The following is a 22,486-nucleotide window of genomic DNA, read 5'->3' as shown; positions in this document are numbered from 1 at the left end:
AGATTATCTGAACAATTTTTTCTCATGGGGGTGTTGATTCTCTGCTGAGTGCACAACTGTTGTATGTTTTGTGGAGCCAGAATAGCTCCTGTACTGCTATTTTCATGTAGACTAAACCTTTTCCTGTTAAAGCAGTCACCTGGGCACTGCTAGATACCAGGTAGACTTTAACCATACTTACCAACAGTATAAGTGGTTTGCCAAGATCAGGTTACAGCTGTTTGGTTGGTACTGTGCCGTCCCACCCTCATAGTAAACATTCTACTAAGCACATGCAAATACAAGCTTATTTGAAAGGCAAAAATTTGCTAACTATAAATTTTCCAAACCAACTCATTTTTCTCATATTTGTATGTTAACTCTTTTAAATATATTTCGTGTTTTTCTGTACATTTCACACTTCCTTTAAAGTGATTTTGTTGAATACAGGTTTGAAATACCCATAGCACTGAATTTAAAATGGGAAAAATATAGATAGAAGAATGTGCTATGGCAATAGTAAGGCATAACTGTAAAGCACAACCACCTAGAACTCAGTACTTGGCTACACCTTTGAAAAGCATGGCAGGATATGGCAGGCAACACACTGGAAATTCACATTTTCGCCCTGAAGTCAGATACCTTAAAATAAAGAACACTGTAGTAATGACTGACTAGGAAACATTTCAGAAAGCTTGGTTAACATCACCAAATTTTTAGCAGAGGTAGTCATCACATACAGTTCTCCTGCCTTAACTATGGAGCCATCCTTCTCCATACACCATTCTGTGCCTTACTCGCATGCTGCAAGATACTCATCTACTGATGTGCAGCCTAAAGCCCCTTGATGTTCACTGAAAAGTTCAGGATTTTGATGACCATGTCATTAAAGGCTGTATTAGAGCATGCATATACCAGACACAGATGACCTTAATTCCAGCATTTTATAATTCATACTTTGCATATTTAATAATGTTCTGTTGTTAGCAGATTTATTTTTACATAGTTTTCAACTAAGAAGCTATTAAGCATATAGATCCTTATTTTGTTTCCTGAATGCCAGTAGTTTATTCAACAAAAAATAGTTTAGCAAGCATAGACATATATATGAATCTCATTAAAGTCATTGAAATATATAAGGATTTTGTGCCCCAGACCTCTTATCGGTGCCATTGCCATCGTTTGTGGAAAGGTAAGGGTGCAGGTATTGATGGTACTCTGGTTTATGCTATGTCTTGTTGTGGATGGTATTTGTTTTATTTGTGTGCTTCCAGTTGGAAGGATTCCTGAGAGAGAAGGGAGCACTGTTCCTTTTTCAAGGATGCTATTGAGCATGCTTCATGTGAGCATGGTTGCAAAGGATGTGGATGAAGTCAGGCAAGGTGTAGCTGTGTTACAGCATTGGGATTTTGCAGCTTATGCCAGGAGGCTTCCAGGTGGCAGTGAGTAGGCATCCTTCAAGAGGTGATAGAAGTAACTTCCTGGGGGATAGAGCAGACTGAGCAGAGTTTATTGCAGCTGAGAATGTCAATGAGTTAACTAAAACCAAAACTGGAGCAATGATCTGCCTGCAAGGATACATGGGCAGAAAAAGCTGTGTTATGATACAGAAATACCAGCTTTGGCTTGCCAGTCTTCCACTTGAGTGTTCTGAGGCAGGTTGCTACTCACTAATTGAGCTGCAAAAGAGGATGATTCACTGCTCTTGGATAGGGTTTCTGAAAGAAATTGATGGGGATTCTCTGTGTTCTGCAGAGCTAAGTAGAGCCCAAGTACTGATGCTTAGAGACCACCTTGTACTTATCCCTCAGAGAAGAGATGAGGAGGAAAGAGTACAGTAGAACCCTGGCACTGTCATACTGAGCAAGAGTTTTGCCACTGGCTGCACTTGGGAAGGATTTGATCTCTAATGTTTTGGGTGTAGGATAGTTTTGCAGTCATAATGGCAGATATGAACAAATCTACATGTCAAACAGGCTTGAAACAAATAAAAATGCTGTAAATCCATTAGGCAAAAGGGACATGCACTTGTTAGGTGTTTCTCCTTAAAAACGTGAAGATTTAGGTTGTGTGGAAGAAACCACCTGTTTATTTCTCCCAACTATAAATACAACAAAAAAAGGGAGTTCCTTAAATTTACTCTACCTATAAGAAATTTACTTTACTGCTTATGTTTAGTGTTTAGCACATACCTAGAATACTGCCTAGTTCTTGGAATTAATGATGTACTGTGCTTCAGCAATTCCAAGAATTGTTTTCTATCTATTTCATTCCTTCAGTGGAACTTATGTGCCTAAATCCACTTGACTGCTTTAAAAATCTTGATCTCTAAGGCTGTTCATATGTGAGTATGCTGTGTTTTCATAAACCAGTAAGGAGCTTGTATCAAGACAGGTAAGTGTATGTACCAGACACATAGTGAATGCTAGAAAATTACTCGTTTTTGTGGATTGTGATTATGCAAATGTATTCAACTGAAAACATAAGGAACTGGCATCACCATTTAAATTAAAGGACAGTAATACCAGTGAGTATATATGAACCCGTGTAGTTACTTTTGCAGATCATTTGGAAAATTGTCTGTAGTAATGCTGTCACTGAAGTTCCTTTTCCACCTTAAAAACCCCACATTGTAAATCCATGTACAATTTCTGCTGTGCACAGTATTTCAGTTCAGCATTGATCATGAATATATAGCCGTAAGATTAATTCTACTGGTTAAGAGATGAATAAAATATGGTATGCAAAGGGTGAATCATGGAATATAACTGCAGGTTAGAAAGAGATACATGGCAGTGATGGATGCAGTTTTTACTCTTTTCACTGGTGGGATAGAAACGTTAAGTAGAAATTAATTTTGAAATTACTTAAAAGCCTTCGGGGTGGGAATAAGGGCAAGAATAGCTATTTATGTGTAGGTGTGGTTATTCAGACATAGACATAGAAGAAATGGAATTTATTTGGCTGTCTTAGGAGTCTGGCAGTTAAATGTGCTGATAGGGGTTGATCACCTTAGGCACTTTGTAGTCACAAGAAAGAGACATCAACAGGAGGTGATTCATGTAATTTTAAGACAGTCATTGATGATAGCTCAAAGCCTAGGTCGTTTAAACCTTCAAGTCTCCAGCTGAATTCACAATGCAAATACTGAATCACATATCATGGTAATGCATTTTCAGTAGGCCCTACTTTTCAAGTAGGTATAAAAGCCCATCATGATAATAATGAGAAACACTTTGGGGGCACAGTCTTGTTTACAGACACACCAAAATTCATCCGCTAAAAATAAAACTCTAGTTAGTCAAAACTGAAAATTTGATATACACGCCTAAAGAGTTCCTGCTTCATTGCTATTTAGGATAGCATATTAATTCAGTATACTGCAGTGTGTCAGTGGCAACGGTTCCCTTTAAGGAATTTGTACAGGATAAAAATACACTGGGAGTATATATCTCATGATGTCTTACAAATAGTTCTTCAGTTTTGGATGTATTTCAGTGACCATAATTAAGGAGATATTTTTCAGTAAAGGCAAATAAGTTTATTCATACTTGATATTATCAGAATCATATAAATCTCATGCTTATAAAGTAGCTGCAATTTTTGTATTTTCCCATTTTCCATACAGACTATAAAAGGACTTCACAATATATGTTAATGCAACCGTTTCTAAAAGTGCTGTAGATCTTACTTGGAAAAATAAAACCAGCTGGATGATTTTCAAATGAGAAAACATCTAAATTTACAGAACTTGAACCAATATTGTCAGACTTATGTTATTAGTTTGTTTTATCATTTAATTACAGCACCCTTCTTCTTTCCTCAAGTCTTATGAGATACCTTATAATTCCATTGAGAATTATCAAATAAGAATTATATATTACAAATATAGGACAACAGCATTTTCCTATCAAAGTATATTCCTTTGTTGTTCAAAAAAATGTTTGATGCTTATATTTTTAAAGAAATCCTTTGAAGTTCACTTCAATAGAAGTTCTTACCATACAGACCAGAAGAGATTTAGTTTACTAATTAGCTGCTTCATTTTGGTTTAGTATATAACAAAATCAATTCACAATTATAGGGTTGTTTGGTTTTTTTTTTTTTAATTAAACTTTTAAAAGCAGCTGTGTATATGCTGATGGCAAACTTTAACCTGCCTTTTTCTTTTATTTAATTTTCTTCTCAGTTCCCAACTTGTTTTACTGTTCTACATTTTTAGGCAAACACTGCACTCACCAGTTGAAGAGCAGGAACCAGAAGTGAGGCTCATATGAATCCTTACCCTATCATTGCCACCAACTGTTCTGTCTCTGTCAACTGCTATTACAAGCTCACCATGGTACTAAACCCTTTGTTCTCCTTTGCTCCTGTTCTGCTTTTCTGTCCTTCACCTGCTGTGAACATAAGATTTCTTAATTCCCACCCCATGTGCATTCACATCAGGTAAGAATTTCAGAAGTGAGAATTCATAAGGACATATGGGAATAATTTTTGAAGGGATGAGTTACAGGGAGAACAGCTTTGTAAGAGTTCTGGAATTTGTGGGAAGGGTAAATTAGGTATTTTCTTTCCACACCCTTACTTAATCAACTTCTTTCTATCCATGTTGCTTCTCAGTATTAAGGGCACGCTGCAAAATTTGTAATTTTCATCCAAAATCACACATTACCTTGTGTGTCTTTACTGCTTTATCAGTGCTGTTTATTTTGCTGTAATTCCATCTATCTCTAGCAGCATTCAGTGAGGCAGCTTTTAATTAGGTAGTGTTAAAGCTGTCAGTGTTGCAAATCAGCTCTACCTGCAGCTAAACAGCTCTTTTAGTTTGCTGGGTATAGATGAGCAGAAAGTAACATAGCTCTGGCAAGCTGTGATGGTGAAAGGAGTAAAAAAAATTGAATTGTACCCCACTCTACATAATCTCCCAGCTTTTGAAGTAAGACTTACTAGTACCTTCATTTGGTGCATCTATAGATGTGTCTTTTGTAGGACCTACTTCGGTTTATGCCTTAAGTATGACCATAGTTATGAACACTACACATTATGCTTATTTCTTTTTATATGGCATCTATATTTTTAACTCTTTTAAACCCTATTTGGAAAAACAGTCAAACAATAGAAATGATGTGAAGTTTTCTAAAAGATTCTCTGTGAAGGTGTTTTTTTGAGGGGGAATTTGAAGGATTTTTAAAGGGGTCTGAAATTTGAATTAATGATGCATATGTTAGGCTTGAGACAATCTCTCTGTTTAGGCCTCTTGCTTTAAATAAATTTCTTAAAATAACATCTTTTATGAGAAATCTTGTAACATTGAACTATGAACTTGCTCAAAATTATAATCACAAGTTGTTTCTGTATGTGGTTGTGAAACCGAAGAGTTACTGTGTTGCTCTTTCAATTACCAATTGAGTTCATATTCAACTAAATTTGGAAAGGTGAGCTTCAAAATAACCAGAAGACTTCAGTCTCCTGTGTCCTATGACTCCAGCCTCTACAAGAGATTTAAAAAATAGATTCCCATGTGGTCCAGTCAAATCCAACCTTAGTATCATGACCTTTTTAGAAAGCAGGGAAATATTTTTTGTCCTACTGCGTGTGAGAAGGAAGCAATTAAAAATGTATAATTCTTTGACCTTAGAATCAACATGTTTTCATTCTGAAATGCTGCTCTATTTCATCTGAGCCACATTTGTTTGAGTGATCTTTCCATATCCCTTTGGCTGGACAGGTCTATGCCTCTGGTTCTAAAGTGAAGAGGGCTATCATAGCTTGACTGCAGTCTAGCTGGTGAAGTTGGAGAACAGATACTTTCCAAGAAAAGGAGAAGTACACAGGCAATCACTGCCCCTTGCCCTACAAATTGATGCCAGTCAAAATCTCTGATTAGCTCTGCTGTCCCCCTGCTCAAGGCAATAAAGCCTCTTAAGTTGTCAGCAGTTTCCAGCGCTGTTTCAGCTAGGCGGAAATGATCAAGTGATTCTCTTCTGTGTGTTAGATTTTGTTTGAATGGAAACTGCTTTACTAGAAAGTAGGCTTTGAGTCTATGTGCTAAAAGTCTTTGTTTACTTCTAATTATTCATCTGATCACATCTTTAATTGAGCATTTTATTTATTTCAAATTAATCTCTGCTTTTATATGTAAATCACAAGTTTGAGAGTGTGGTAATTAGATGAAGCAAGGAAAATTCAAGGAAAAACTGTTTTAATTAAAAGGTGGAAAATCTATTAAAATATATGATACTTATTTATAGGGCCAAGTAACTCATTTTAGAAAAACATTTTTTTCTAAAAATGAGATTTACTGTTAGTGTTACCACTACGAGTATGTTCCTTATGTTTCCTATCACATACCTGACTAGCTATTTCTGAAGGTCTAAGCCTTTTAGTATGAAGCAGATACACGTGCATGTTTTGAGTCATATCAGCTGTGTTCTGACTCAAATTACCAATTTCCTGAGATAAAAACTTCCCCTACAATGTGAAGGTTTTTTTGCCTCGTTCAGGCACACGAAAGTGTAAAAGTGATAAAGACCAGAAACAAGAACATTTTAAAGCAGGTAGCTATTGACTATATTGTACACCATGTTCCTAAGACAAGTTCAGTACATATGGTAACCAAGAAGATTAGTGTACTCTGTTTGTTAGGCAAGGCATTTCAATCAGAAACCAGTAATCAATACGAATGGCCAGTATGACCCAGGAAAAGATTTTCATTAATTCTAGGCAGAGTTGTCTTAATTGCCTGAAGTATACATTTGTCAGGTTTTAATTCGGAGGGAAACTTAACGAAGAACTGGAATATTCTGCTATTTCTAATGATGATCAAATACTTCTGTAAGTTTTAACCAGCTCAACAATAAAAGAGCTGTGAAAAAGCACTGAAATTTACCTCAGCTTTCTAAAGAATTTCAAAGCACATGTGGTAATATTCATTGTACTAAGATAAAAAGCTGCAATAAGAACTAAGGGAAGGTAAGGTGCTCTAGTTGAGTATAAAACTTTTCCACAAAGGAGTTTTTTTTTCTTACTGTCTTTGTCAGGAAATACAATAATAGTAAAAAGAAAAAACACTAAAAAACCTGTTTCCTTCCTTGAGGAATTGCTTTCTTAGAATCTCATCTTCCAAGTTTTGATGCTGTTTGGAAATACTGACAGCAAGATGTCTGAAGAGAGAACTGAATGCTTCCACAGACATATTTTGATGTTAGAAAAGAAGTTACTTAGAAGGGCGGGTTTTCTTATTGTTTCCATGTCAGACAACCCTTGAAGCATTTGGATTTCATTTTTGTTTTCTCACCATCACATCTTCAAACTGAAGAAAATTGATTTATTTTTTTATTTATTTTTCCTTTGTCTGTTTTTTTGCTGTTGAAACATGTAGGCTTGTTAGTGCTTTCTCAATATGTAGCAAGAGGTAGTTGGGAATTCAGAATTGTGCTTCATCCTTGTACAAGAGGTTGCTGACAAATAGAGACTCAGTTTCTGCTTATCCTGAGCTGCTCTGTTTGTTTTTTTCTCATGAGCTAAAAGGAACTAGAAGATACGCCCTAAAGTCTTCCTAACAGCAGAATGTCTTTCTGGTCCTACAACTCATTCTGAGTAGTGTCAGGTCTATTCTGCCCTGTGTTACTTTGAACTATCAGCAAAACACCCACATAAGTTACTCATGGTACATGAACACTGTTGTGAGGAGAGGTTGTATAAAGCACATGTTTACAGCATGGAGCTTGGGTTCCGCCTGAAGAACCACTACTTCTACAGAGTGTATGCAGAATAGTAGCTACCACTGGACTTGCCACAGCAACTCAGTCAGCCTGAAACTAAATTTGCGCTAAATACTTGAGAAGGTTTAAACTCTGAGAAGGCAAAAAGGGAAAAGGCAGGCAGTATAGTTAACTCCTCTCTAGCTCAGCTGTACCTGTCTTGGTATATGTCATGGCTAATGCTCTATCCAAAAAATAATACCAAGAATTCTGAAGGATTTCAGGATGATCCTGAGTAAGTATCAATTGGAGAATGTGGTGCAATACTTATTTTACAGTCTATTGCCCTTTCAGCTCATGAGCTACCCATAATAAGAACAATGTTTTCCTTCATATTTATAAAGCAGCTAGTAGATCTAAGATCTACACTTTTGCAGTAATATATAAATAAAAAGAACACATTCTTAATTAATCGAGAAATAAAAGGCCAAATTAAACAGGGGCAGTGAAAATGGCTGCTTCACAGGTGAGGTTTTCAAAGGCATATAATTCAAGGAATTATTAAAATGAATTTAATTTAAATTAAATTAAATTAAGAAGTATTAATTGAAAATTGTTGGAAGTGAGTTTCCTTGAGTTGTAAAATGTAAAAGTTATGGAAATTCTGAAGACATGGAAAAAATTATGGCACAGGTTAGTTCCAGATTCTTTCCCTCCTTGTGCACCTTCTGTGCTATTTTGGGAGTTTACAAGTTGGGAAACGTGCAAGTTGAATCCCATGTAATAATCAACTACCTGTCAAAATTATGTTTAGTATGTCTCTGAACAAGTGAGCAATTTTACATACCGCAGCTCATACATGGTACAGCTTTTGAGTAGTAGCACAGATTTGGTATTAGATATAGAGCTGACCACCAGTACAGTAAGCATGATGTGATTGGGTTTTTTGCTACTGTGGTTAACATATATTCAAAATAAAAATAGACAAACGTAGGAAATGTCAGCATTGTTGATGTACATAAAATAGAACGTTTTATCTAGAGGGTTCAGCAACAGTATGTAAATACACAGTGTGTGTGTTAATGCAGATACTGAATCAGCTTGAGTTTTCAGAGAAAAACTTAGAAAATGTAGATTAAGAATGTCAAATGCATCCGTTATAAGGTGACTGACAGAGAACAGCATCATAAATCAGCTATAAATTTGGCCTACCCTTTGAGTGGGAGTATGCATACATGTACATACATGCATACATATTTTTCATGTATTTATATATATATGGTGTGTAAACCCATAATGTGACCAGGTGAGAGCGTTTGGGTCTATACCTCTTCCTATACCTGAGGTTAAATGCATTTACCATTGTGATTTTAAACTTCAACCCTAAGCTTAATAAAGTTGCTAGATATAAACAAAAATTAATTTGGACTATTGCATTTAAGGTTTTATACGATTATTATTTTGACTAATTTTATTTTCTGAATTGAATTGTGTTGCAGTGGTTAGGAAAAAGAGTTAAATCTGTATTTGTATAATTTGGGTTCTATTTTGCTATATTTCATATGTATGTAGCTTCAAGAAAATTACTGCTGAGGTGATGATATACTTACTAGCAGTTCTAAAATCTGAGGGGTAGGTAACAATCTCTATGCGTTATTGTTATCATGAACAATTTAAGTAGTATTTTTAGGTTTCTTTTATGTTGCAGCTGCTGCTCTTCATTTCTCTAAGTCAGATTGCAGTCACTGAAAGGCTGCTTACTTCCTCTCTATCTTCCTGCAAAGAAAATGACATATCTGTGCTAGCTGATTTATAAACTGGTGAGGAGGAGGTTGATTTAGTGTCAAAGAAGCCATTATTTCATGGATTTTTAGAGCAGGAGAGTCACCATTTTCTTTTTGACTGTTCTCCTAGAAGTTTGGGGGAGGAGAAAAGTGATTGCTGTTAGTAAGAGGCGTACAGGAACGTATCTATACAACTGCTTTATTCTATTATTGCAGGGTATGAATTAACAGGATGCAGCTAGTCTGAAGGAGGCACATACAACAGTTATTCTTTACCCTATAATAGAAATAGGACTTTGGCTATCAAATTTAGGATGTAGGGGAAAATGTATCTAATTTCTGTCTGAAACTTTTGCCTTTGAAGTGTGGTTACTCGGAAAAGTCGTATCTTAGGGTTTTTCATTTCTGTTCAGTAAGCTTTTTATTGTTACTTCCATTCATTTGCTTCCTAAATATTTATTTTTGAATTCTTCCTGTGCTATTGAGTGTACTAAATTCCTTTCATCAGAATTCAGTTTGCCTTTTTAAAGTAGTTTTTAATTTTTAAATCAAAACTTGCTCTGCAAAAAGGCATGAGTCTGGTATAGTATGACGGGTTTATTAATTGCTTGTATTTTCAAATATTACAGGGACATTTAGACTGCTAGAAGTTGGTTCTTGGCAACTGCTGAGTTTGGTATGATTTTAGCTATAAATAATCTGAAAATGATATTCATTGCTTTAAAAAAACATGTTGTGGTAGCACAAAAAGTGGGACCTTGCTTTACATATCGGAGCACATATTTCCATGTCCTGGAATGTTGTCATTATTCAGGTATAGTCCCATTTCCAGCTTATTTTGAGACTGCATAGTAGGGGACCCTGGAAAAAACCACATAGTTAGATACAGTCCTTGCCTTGAGCCTTACATACTCAAGGTGGGAGCATGTAAAACTGAGAGGTAGACTTTGATCAGAGGTCAGGTATGGTTGGAGGCAGAAGGTGGAAAGAGAAGCACAAAAAAGTGAAATACAGTGATTAGTTTTCAAGCCAGGACAGTTTAGTGTATTTACTGCTCTTTCTGCCAGGCTGGTGTTACCTCTGCTGCTGCCAAGTAACATTTATATAAAGGTTTCCAATTGCATATTCTAAAACTTGAAAGAGTTATGATGAGTTCTGGGGAGAGTTGTACTTCCTTGAATATCACCATACTTTTTTTATTATCATCTCCTGCAACTGGTAACAAAGGTTCTCTATGCTAAAGTGGTCTTAAAGTAACTAGTTTCCAAGGGTTTTTTTTCATTTTACTATGGATCTTTACATTCATCTCCACTACATCAGTACCCTAAGAAGTTTCTCTGCCATCATAAAGCATGTTAAAGTGAGTTTGTATAGCCTAAATTTGTGAAGAGTCACCCTGCTGTCACTAGCTCCTTGTCATCACCAAAGTGAGTAGCATCTCATCTGTGATTCTGACTTATTTTCTTTGCAGTGTCTAAAAGCCACCCATTCAGCATCTTTAAAACTCACCCTTCACTTTGATTCCTCAGTTAAGTTGCATTACTTGAATTTGTCTAGCATTTGGGAGTTCTTCTCAAATGCAGTAGATGATATCTGAGATTTATGTCTTATGTTTTTTCATGTCCCACACTGATATATAACTGCATCAATATAAGATATTAAAAAGCTTGTTCCCTTAAAATTTGTGGTTAATGCATAATAATTTTCAGAAATGTTCAGATTGCAGAGCATAAAAGTCATTTGCTAAATTCTCCTTACAAGCATATCTTTGTTAGGCAGTCATAATGTAAGTTGAAAGCAAAATGGTTTATAGAAAATTAGTTACACAGCTTGTAAAATGCTGTACAATGTTCTGCAAACAAAAGGGAAAATTTCCTGCAATTTCACAATTTTGTACTTGCTCAGATGGCCATTAACCAACAAGATGAAAATCAAATTTATCCTATTCATGCTATGAATTATCTATGATTAGCAGTGTATAGAATGTGATTTTCTAAAGCTCCTTTCATAGTCAAGGTATCTTCAAGCACTTTGTTAAAAAAAAAAACCAAAAAAACTCCAAAACAAAATAAACACCATGAGTATACTAAATGTGTATAGGATAAAAAAACCTTGGTCTTTTCTTTAGATTTAATCTTTGCTCAGTGACTCTTAGATATCATGTCGCATAGAATCCCAAAAGTGAAGTTTTCTTTCCTATTTCTAGTTTTGTTCCAGGACCAGTACGTTATGATAATTTATGAGGCATGTGATGTCTCCTGCTTTCATCGTCAAATCAAGAGAAACTGTTTCTCATGTTACTTTCTTAGTGACATAAATTCTATGCATACACCTTAAACTGGCCCTGCTATATAAAACCCATGATCTCTTTATGTGCATTTAGAAGTTTGTGGGCCAAGCTCTGAAGAAATGGCTGAAAAGAATGAGAATTTGCTCATAATACATTTTCATTTTTTATTTGATTTACTGTTTTCTGTGCTGCTGTATTGGGCTTGAGTTGTTCTTTGTTAGCTCTTCTGAACAAGAGTTTTTCTGTATTCTGTGATGCTGACATGACTGCAGCTAGTGGGGCTTTAAGAAATCACCAGGTACCGTAAGACTTGGGTTATGGAACGTACCACTACCACAAGTCATGGTGGTGCTGTGCACAGAAATGAGCTGGAGTCGTATTTACCCTCATGCCACTGCAGTAGCAGGATCTAGGCTGCAACAGGCCTGTAAGTAAGAAAGACTGCAGTAGCACAGATGTAACCTTTTCAGTTGTGGTAACTATTTTAAAATTTTTAAAAACTTTAACAAATCAAAATCTATTCTAGCTACAAGAGATAATGGTCATTCAGTAGGCATGCATGGACATGAGTACAAATAACCTAACCCATCATTATAGTGATAGGTATAAAATTAACCACAATTATCATGTAGCAAGTATAGGATCTTTAAACAGCCATTGCTGGAAGCTTGGCTTGAATATTTTAGTGGGACCTAGCCTCCTTGGGCAAATAGCAAAAGCTAACAAAAATGAAAAGGAAATAAGCAACTTGCTGGAGCTATCCTATTAAAATATGGAGGAGAAGATGTCAGTGGTTTATGAAGTGTTAAAGTATATCTAACATAAAGAGGGACAGATGCAACTGTGGTTTTCCTGTTGATGAATACACAATTCAAGAGTATCAAAGCTGCTTATCCATATTAGTGATTATCAAAGCCTTTTAGTTAAATGACATTTACACTGTTTATTAATTGCTTTGGTACTTCTGAGCGCTACCCTGCCAGTTGGACAATTATGCACTTAGCTTAGGCTTTTCACATGCTAAATGGCCAAAGTAAGCAGAGATTTTCTGCATATCAAATCCTCACCAGGTCTTGCTCAGTACTAATAAGCTTGAGGGCTTTGTCAGTAATTTTTATTCTTCGACCCAGTTTGTCTGGTTTTTTGTTTTTTTTTTTTTTTAGACTATCAACAACAGTGTTAAGTATTGTCAGATGCAGTCTGAATTTCTGTAGGGCTAAACTAAACTATTGAGCCCTTTGAGGACACTTCTTTCAAGGTTTCACATGATAATTTGAAACCTTACCATCCTGGTCAGTTTTGAGCTAGGTAATATCAGGGTAACATGGCCCATGTGTTCTTCTATTATTAAGTTTGTCAGACCCTAGAATTCTGCAACCCTTACCATCTTGCTTAGCAAGCAATATCTATTACGGGCTTGAAATAAAAATCCCACCTAAAGGATGGTGCTACCTGAGGTACATACCAAGCCCCAGGAAGGGGTTTAGCATTAGGAATATATCCTTTCATCTTCAGTTATTCTAGTTTGCTTAGTGACTGCATTTTGTATGGACCACTGCTTTCCGGAGCCAGAGTCTGTGTGGCTCTGGCTGTGCGAGGTGGCAGCTGCTGTGGATTTTCTCCAGGGCAGAGAGCTGGCAAAGGCAAATTTATGTCACTCATCCTCCCTCTGCCATGCAGGAAGGTGGAAGGAGTATTAAAGCAACTGATCCCATTCTGATACTCCTGGAGTGACAAAAGACTGCTTTAGGCCATAAATGGTGATGTTCTGTACCAGCAAGTGACCCAAGTAATCTCCACCTGTCAGCAATTGCAGTGTCATTGCTCACTTGAGCTTTTGGGTGAATCTGGGATATTACATATAATTTTTTTATTTAGGATTCCTCAGCTGTACCAAGCACATCCCTGATGTTAAATAAATAAGTATTACAGACATCTTTTCTGCTTTCATGAATTTCACATCTGGGCACAAACCAAATGCTCACCTCTCTTATGTTTCCAAACACCGAAAGAATTTGGATTGTTAATGGTTTGTCCTGTATTGGTTTTCATGGCCATTGCGTCTTTAATGCACCGTGCCATCCACATTCTTCACAGTGTCCTGGAGACCAAGAATTGTCATCCTGCATGAAGCCAAATGCCAGCGTTAGAAGTGATTCATTGGAAATGTAAGAAATTCTTCCCTGTTGTAGTTGATTGATGGCAGTGACAGGGCATTTCACTTGAGACTGCTTCAATACAGCTAATCTTAAGTCCAATTTAATATTAGACACAATCTTCCCATCATGCAGCTGGCTGACAGGAACATCAGAACATTTCTTTTATCTTATTCCTGCACAGTTTAAGAAACACACATCGAAGGGCTGAAAAAGGTCGTTAAAAAAGAACAAAAACTGGTATTATGTCTCTTCTTTCAAGTTTGAACGGAGAATTTTCCATGGCTGTGTGCTCTGAAAAGGGCTGTAATCTAAATGACACACTGCTGATCCAGTGATCCAAAATGGTTTTTAAGGTTTGGGCAAGTGCTGTGGGCTAAGTTCAGCTTTCTGTTAGACCTCCTTCCATATACAGGTATGTCTAAAGCAATGGTGAACTCTTATGGTCAAACATTACAGCAGAGGTGCAGTTGAACCGTTTCAAGGGTACAAATCCAAATTAAAATTCTGTGATGCAGAAAGAACAAACTAAGACAGATTAAAGTAGGGGAAAAGAGCTAGAGCACTGTGATTGATCTCCTAAGGATATTGCAGTCTGTCTGAGAGGCCAACAGGAAAGCTGCTTATCATGCGTAGCATTTGTAACAAGCGTTCTGCTGGATTCTGACATGCTGTAGAAAAAATGAAGAAACACAGATGCCAGTCTGGCCTCTGTAAGCAGTCCAGTCCTGAGATTTAAAAGCAATGAATTCCTTTTTTGCATCTCCTGAGTATAGTGTTTTTGCTGCGCATGTGCTCGCCCCCTATGGGCTCTCTTGTCTTTGTGCCAGCAACTGGGTGCTTTTCACATTGCCTGCCCCAACCATTTCCTAATTTTCTGCCTCAGCCAGATGTTCCTGCCTTTACACAGCCTGTCCCTCACTTACATCCTGTCTGAGCCTTCTTCCTTATTATCTTGGTGCTGAATTGTGTTACGCTAACGTAATACTCTCTATTAGCTAAATAGTCTCAGTTCATTTGGGAAGGCAACCTTTAATAATTAACAAGAAGCTTTACTGAATTTTACTGAAGCATACTATGATTAGGATATTATTTATGGTATTTTGATTTATTTTCCATCATTAAATATACCACTGGAAAATCTTTTTGTGAATGTCCAAAGTTGCAGACTGTATGAGAATCTTACGCATGTATGTGCATGTATACCAAGGCAGTTTATGCATTTTCATTCTTCCTGTATTACCATTTTACTTCCCTGTTGTTGTTTTTTTGTGAAGGGAGAGAAAAGTACATTTTACAGCCTCACTTTCTAGTTTCTTTTAGCAAGTCCTTTAACAATTGAGGCAGAATACTTCATTACAACAAAAGAAATTTTGACACTATCAAAAATACAGTGTAAAATATGCAGAGAAACTGTTCAGAACTTGTGTGAAATGGAAATGTATAAGATATGATACTACCTGTTTTGAATCACACCACTGACAAAAATTTGTGATTGATGCCAGTAGCCCTGTCTTAAATTATTGTATTCTTATGGCTTGCCTTGTGGATTAATAGTAAAAGCAAAACCTCATTTAGCCACTCTATTTTGGGGGCTTTTGGGGGCTTTTCTGTGCTTCAGGCATCATTATTAATCCAGGCTCGTTCTGTACATTTCTGACTGTCAGGCTTTATCTCCTAAGCCTCCCTTTCTGGATTGGAATATACAACCATTTTATGCCACTAGTGTCAAAAGCAAGCCAGCCTGCATGAGGAGGGTGGAGCTGTCTTCTGTCTGCAGTGCTATCGGTGATGAGACATGAGGCTGAATGCTTGTAAATATGTGCTTAATCTCCACTCAGCTTTAGCTGAATCAAACTATCTTAAAACACCAGTGGAATTCAACAGGACTTTAATTCTTCTGTAGGTAGGTACAAGTCTTTGCCAAAAGCCTGAACAAGTGCTGGTCCTTACATCGTCCCATACATACTACCTTATGTTCTAATTTGATCACATTAAACCCCAGTAGATTGAAGAGTAGCTTGTTCAAGACCCTGAGCTCCTGGTGGGGTTTAACATAAAATGTAAATACTGATAATTGTTTGTCAGGGTGGCAACCTCAGCTCACTAAAGGCTGAGACAGTATTTTGCAACTGTGTGTATGAATTTTCTAACACGTTAATATATCTTTACAAAATAACAATGTGTGATACTTGATTTTTGCATTCGTCTGTAACATCTTCATGTTCACGTCCCATGTTCTCCTGGGATAATTTAACTGCTTTGATATCTGCTAGAAGGGCAGCACAGGAAATAATCCAGATTTCTGGATTGCAGTGATGGTAATTTCCTAACACATGTGAGCTGATAGGGGCAGGTGTTCTGGCTGGACCTCATACTTACAAGCATGGAGGAACTGGTCAGGTTGTGAGGTTCAGGAGCAGTCTTGGTTGCAATGACCATGAGATTGCGGAGTTCAGGATCCTGCAAGGAGGGGAAAAAAGCCAAAAGATAGGACTACAGCCCTGGTGTTCAGGAGAGATGACCTTTTCATGTTCAGGTGTCTGCTTGGAAGAATGCCGTGAAATACAGTCCTAGAGATAAGATGGTCCAGAAGAACTGTGTGATTTAAAACACAGGACAAGGTTGACCAGGCAGGTTGTAGAGTTGGAGATAGATACTCAAAACCTGACTGGATGTGGTCCTCAGCAACCTTCTCTATATGATACTTTGAGCAGAGGAGGTAGACTAGATGATCTTAAGAGGCCCCTTAGTAATCTCAGATCTCTGACTCTCCTGGAATACCTGCTCTAGCTGACTGCTTGAGCAGGCAGAAGCAGACTAGACAATCCCAAGAGACCCCTTCAAACCTAAATAAATACGTGATTCTGAGAATATAAACCAGTAGAGGCACACAGAGTCTTTAGGAAGAAGTTGAGAAAGGGCAGAGTTCTATGTTTTGAGTTTTATTTTTTCCTGAAATTTTGTCAGGTACTCTGACATGTTAACTCAGGAACAAATAAAAATGGTCTTTTTCAATGTGAACACAAATGAAATTTACACACAAACACAAGGAACCATAATGGTGTGTAACTTACATTGTATTTGCAAATAAGCATTAAAGACATAAACTGTATTACTTGTAAAAGACTGTAAAAAGTATCAGTATTAGTGACTATTCATTCAAAGATGGTTTAATGTAAAATAACATTTTGCCTACGTTCTGCCTGTTTGACTCTAGCTTCTACTGGAACAGCTGTGGCTGGCCCAGTGGGGGTAATGGTTTTCAAGGTAAATCATAAGACCACCCTCTTTGTGGTGGAGGCCTAGGAGTTAGTTCTTTGAACTTCGGGCATATCTCTTATCACTACTGTTTGAGCAGCTCATGGATGTGAACTCCTGGCCAGTGCTGCATGACTCTCTCACTTCTCCCGTGAGACTACAGCAGCAATGACACAAAGCATTAAGTGCACAGATAAATGAAAATGAGATATCCATGCACAGATAAATGAAAATGAGATATCCATGAGGTACTTCACCGTTCATTGGCCCACATGTGCATATCTACTATACATAGATATGTTTTACACCTTGAGGCAGTAGTTTGACATCAGATAAATCCCATATTACTTGTCTTTCTTGAGCACAAGCAATGCACAAGAATTAATGTTGCTTGTTCCTGAACAATTAAGTCATTGAGATCTGCTTGAATAAATTGTAATGAAGGAGTGTTAACCAGGGGCAACTAAGTAGATAGAAGTACAGTTTATGCTTTATAAACATACTAAAGTAAGATATATCATATTAAATTATAAACTTCAGTAAGATGTCAATTGGCAAATAAAAAGCTTTTCAGTAAAAAACACCCAGCTTACACATATAAACCAGTTTAAGCAATATATCAGAATATATTTTAAAGAATAATAAATCAGAATCATGTAAAGAAGCTTTATAAAAACACATTATTGTACTTGATAATGTTTTGACAGTGTAATAAAACTTTATAATGCATGTGGTTAGACTCATTTTGATGATAAAATTTCCTTTTTCTTTTGCAGAAAATGATGAGGTCATCTGTGTTTCATATGTTCATACTAAGCATGGTGGCTGTAGATGTGATTGTTGCTGCTAGTAACTACTACAAAGGGGAAAATTTCAAGAGACAATATGATGAATTTTACTTAGCTGAGGTGAGTATGCTGAAATGACTATCTGGATATTTTTCAAGATAAGCTACAGTGTAAAATGTGAATGTCAAGTATATTTTAGTATGTATTTTTTTTATTCCCTTAAGCATTCTGAGAATTCTTTGCTAACTTGTTCAAGTTCCTCTGGGTGACAGTGGCTGACAGCCCTATCTTAGAACCTTTTGAAAGGTAATTTCCTCAAACAAAATGTCAGTGGTAATGAGCTGAGGCTTAAGTATAACATCTGCAGGCAATGCATTGCTGCTGAGTTGCTATCTTTCTTTTGCAGGAGTGTAACATCCAGAAGAATTCAACTTCAAAAAAATGACAAAACACTGTCTTTAAAGAATATAGTACATTTTTCTATCATCCTTACATTTTCCTAAATCATCTTTATTCAACGTACATGTAGCTGCAAGAAGGTCCTGACGCATAACCAAAATAGTCTTGAAAATAGCCTGGCTTCAACAGCCTCAAGAGCACACATAAAAATAGTACTTATCCACTCATAAATTTGGTGAATAAGGAGGCTATGCACCTGAACCAGTGAAGAATGAGTAAAAAGTTCCATTACAGATGACATTCTGGCAGGGAGCCTGCTTCAGTCATTGGCTGGTCACAGATTTTGCTGTAGAGCATGCACTGGAGATCCTAGAAGCTTGTGTTTCTAGCACTATTTAATTCAGTTTGAAAAATAAATAAATGAAAAAAGAATTTAAGTCTTTGGTACTAATGTACAGCCATAGCTTAGAATAGATACTTGTTTTTCCTGAATCAAGAGTAAAATCAGTATTGTAGCATTCTTTATTAAAAATATTTACTTTGGTGGGCACTGTGAATTGGCACTTTATCTGACTATAAAGCCACCAGTGCTGAAATTCACCAAGATTAGTTCTCTGAAAGTGTTGATCATGGTTGCCTGGATTGGGCACATATGTCTACTGTTATGGTTTCCCTGGTTTCAATAATTAGAGAGTCCTTCTTTGGGGCCAGAGGGGACATTCTTAGGCTAGAGTGCATGGTAGCAGTATATTCCTTGTGATTCCTTTGCCATTGGTATTTGCCGTTTGTTGCTGGCAACAAATACATCAATGGCAGAGGAATCACAAGTCAGCAAGTTCAATGATTTCTGCTCTTGTGGTTTTAAATGTCTTAAATACCTTTGAGAGTCAGACTCAAATGCCAACTATAAACCCCCTAGTCCACAACATTATGATGCTTTGTGAATCTCCCCCTTCTAAGGGAGGTTGAGTTGATAACCATTTTTTAATTTATCTTGGTTTTAGAATTTGTATCAAACATGATATAGCTGGAGATAGCTGTAGTTTCTGTGAACACTGAATAAATGTTGGCCCAGCCAAGAATTACAAGAGTAACTGTGAAATGTGTTATCTTTATTTTATCTCAACTTATAAGCATATTCAAAAAACAACATGAACTTGAAAGAGGGTGGTCCTGGGAATAAGACATCAGAATAAAACCAACAAATGCTGGATTTTCTTATGACACCCCCCACAGATTTGAGGATAGAAGTGAGGACAGGGAAACGCATTTTAATCTCTGTTGTGGTTTAAAACTGGCAGGCAGCTCAGCCTGCCGTTCACTCCCCCAGTGAGAGTCAGTCACTCACTCTCCCTCAGTGGGATTGCAAGAGAATTGGCTCATGGGTTTAGATAAAGACAGTTTAATAGGGAAGGGAAAAGCTGTGTACACAAGCAAAGCAAAACAAGAAATTCATTCACCACTTCCCACGGTCAAGCAGGTGTTCAGCCATCTCCAGGAAAGCTGGGCTACATGATGGGTAACCATTACTTGGGAAGATAAACACCATCACTCCTAATGTCTCTCCCTTCCTTCTTCTTCCCCAGCTGTATATGCTGACCATGAGACCATATGGTATGGAGTATCCCTTGGCTGGTGTCAGCAGTCCTGGCTGTGTCCCCTCCCAACCTCTTGTGCACCCCCGGCCAGCTCACTGGTGGGGTGGGGTGAGAGGCAGAAAAGGCCTTGACTCTGTGCAAGCTCTGCTCAGCAACAGCTCAAACATGCCTGGGTTATCCACACCATTTCCAGCACAAATCTAAAACACCACCATACAAACTATGATGAAGAAAACGAACTCTAGCCCAGCCAACTAGGCCGGAAACAAATAATTAAGTCAGCATTAAAGCCTGAGCCCATGAACTTCTCGCTGTTTATGCCCAGGATACAGCAAGTCAAGCCTGGATTCTTAACAAAATAACATTAATTCTATTTATACTCAAAAATAGGAAACGCTGCCTGTGCTATTCCTATTTTGGCACTGAATATATAGTATAATTATGCTGTTATTAATCAGTGCTAGAAACACTCTCTTCAACATCAAGTGTACATTTCAAGTGCAGGGTTTGGGTTTTTTTTCCCCAACAGAAATATTTGACAGGGTTTAGTAATTTGAGATGAGCATGTTGTTAGACTATAATTCTGGCCCAAAAGCAACATCCGGTTTTCTTTAAAGATACATTTTTCTGTTTCTGCATAACTTAGATTATTGATTTATTAGGGGGAAAGTTGTCATAAACCTCATTTTTTTACATTCTACATGTTTACATTTCTAAGTATGGAATAGTGAAAGGTATTTTGTTTATTTACAAATAGGCATGCTTGTTTGATGTCCATTTGTTAGGTTTGTTATTGTTTTTAAACTTTGATGCTTTTACTGGTGAGACTAAAAAATCAAACCAGAACAAACCCCTAGTATCTTACAGAATGAGGTATAAAATACAGTATCAGAACAGCAGAAGAGCAGAAAAATCCTGGGAGAGGGGAGAAATTGGTAAGCTGGTGTCATTTGCTACTTGGTTATTGTGAAACTTGTTCTTTGCAGCACAGGATGTACAAAGAAATTGTTTTTAAGAGCCTTGAGGAGACTGAATACTGGATTATTCCACAGTGGCTGGCTTGTTCCCTTGGTGAGGGAGACTGGTGGAAGCAGGATGCATTGCTGTTGCTCTGTACTTCCCATTAGACTAGGGTGCAGAAAGCTTTCCCTTCAGAGGGAGCTGACTTGAGCAGCTGACAGCAGTGGGGATTCCCTTTGGTAAAGAAAAAGGTCTGACAGATTGCAGCAAATATACCTGGATTTCTGGTATGTTTTCTGGAAGTTGTCTTGGAAGCTGCTGGCTTTAGGAGCAGACTAATAAAAATAAAAATCTAATAAAATAGCTCACTTTGTCCATTCTGTGGGCCACATGTTGTAGTAGCCTAGAACTGTAGAAATGCATCCACTTAAATGCAGTAAACAGATCTAAGTGAAGTTACTGAGATACCCAGTACCAGAAAAAAACCCAACTGTTTTTTGTTGGAAAGAGAAGACGAACTCAAGAGAAAAAGGGGGCAGAGGTTAGACGAGAAGATAAAAGATGAATTTTAAACGCAGATCCCACTGGCTCCATAAGGTTCTGACAAGCATTTCGGCTTGTGTACATCAGCTCTGAAGATTAAGCAAAACCAGAATTTTAACAGGGTGACTCAAAACCCTACTGCATAATCTGAGAACCTGGGAAGAGTGGAGCTTCAAACTTGTTTCGATAGCTGTTGTTGAGATGTTGACTTTACGTGCTCAATACAGAATAGTGATGAATGTTTGTTTTATATGCAACAGCCATATTGTCTTCCACTGAAAGATGTTACAAACTACAAAGTTTACCGTAGATGTGTGAAAATCCTATAACTATTGTTTTAAATGCTCTGAAAACCAGAGTTCAAAACTGGGTGCTCCTGTGCACTTCCTCCTAGGTTCTTTTGTAGTCCGCCCACTTGCACTGCTGCCTTTGTGTAGCCTTTGCCCTGTCCTGACTGAGGGAAAGATTAAGCATTGTGTCAAATCTGGTAGCATGGCAAGTGCTGGAGGTCTGTGCCCTTAATCCCAGTGACCCTGCTCAGAAGTATTCTTTCCCAACAGCTTGATAACCTTTCAAGTAAGCCAGTTACAAAGAGTCTGTCACTGTTGAACATTGACTGACACTGAGCTCTGCCTCTGCAAACAAAAATGTTATGGGGCTACTGGAAAAACATAAAGTTGCTGAAGGAGGCATTAATACTATAAAGCTTCCAGGTGACTGAACAGGAGGTAGCCCTCAGAGAAGCAGCCCATTCCTGGTAGCTCCTCTTTGTCCTTCCCAGAGCAAAATTGGCAACCTGGTGGAGGATGGCTGCTCATGTGTTTTATCTGCTTTTTCTGTGTGGGTCTGCTCTGGCTTCTTATGAGAATTTGCCTTTCCCCTGTCTCTACAGCAATGAAAGGAGTGATTTCAGCTTAAAAAAAAAAACCCTGTAAAATTGTATTACTTTTCACACCTAACAAAAAGTTCTAGCCAGATATTCTGAATCTTCTCCTGTAATTAATTACAAGGAAGGAAAAAAAATA

General features: G+C 37.3%; 1 protein-coding gene across 1 annotated transcript in view; it reads left to right on the top strand.

Annotated features, from left to right (window-relative positions):
• LOC104403039 (sodium leak channel non-selective protein-like) overlaps positions 1–22,486 on the top strand; it is a gene marked incomplete at both ends in the record, with an annotated part of 51,762 nt that overhangs the window by 16,088 nt on the left and 13,188 nt on the right. Inside the window, one exon of the mRNA XM_010011070.1 lies at positions 17,950–18,081. Within this exon, the coding sequence (XP_010009372.1) occupies positions 17,950–18,081 (132 nt within the window). The remainder of the gene's footprint in view (positions 1–17,949; positions 18,082–22,486) is intronic.

This window comes from Nestor notabilis, unplaced genomic scaffold (assembly GCF_000696875.1).
Source record: "Nestor notabilis isolate BGI_N333 unplaced genomic scaffold, ASM69687v1 scaffold983, whole genome shotgun sequence".
Taxonomy (NCBI): Eukaryota; Metazoa; Chordata; class Aves; order Psittaciformes; family Psittacidae; genus Nestor; species Nestor notabilis.
This window is presented reverse-complemented; position numbering and strand designations above follow the sequence as displayed.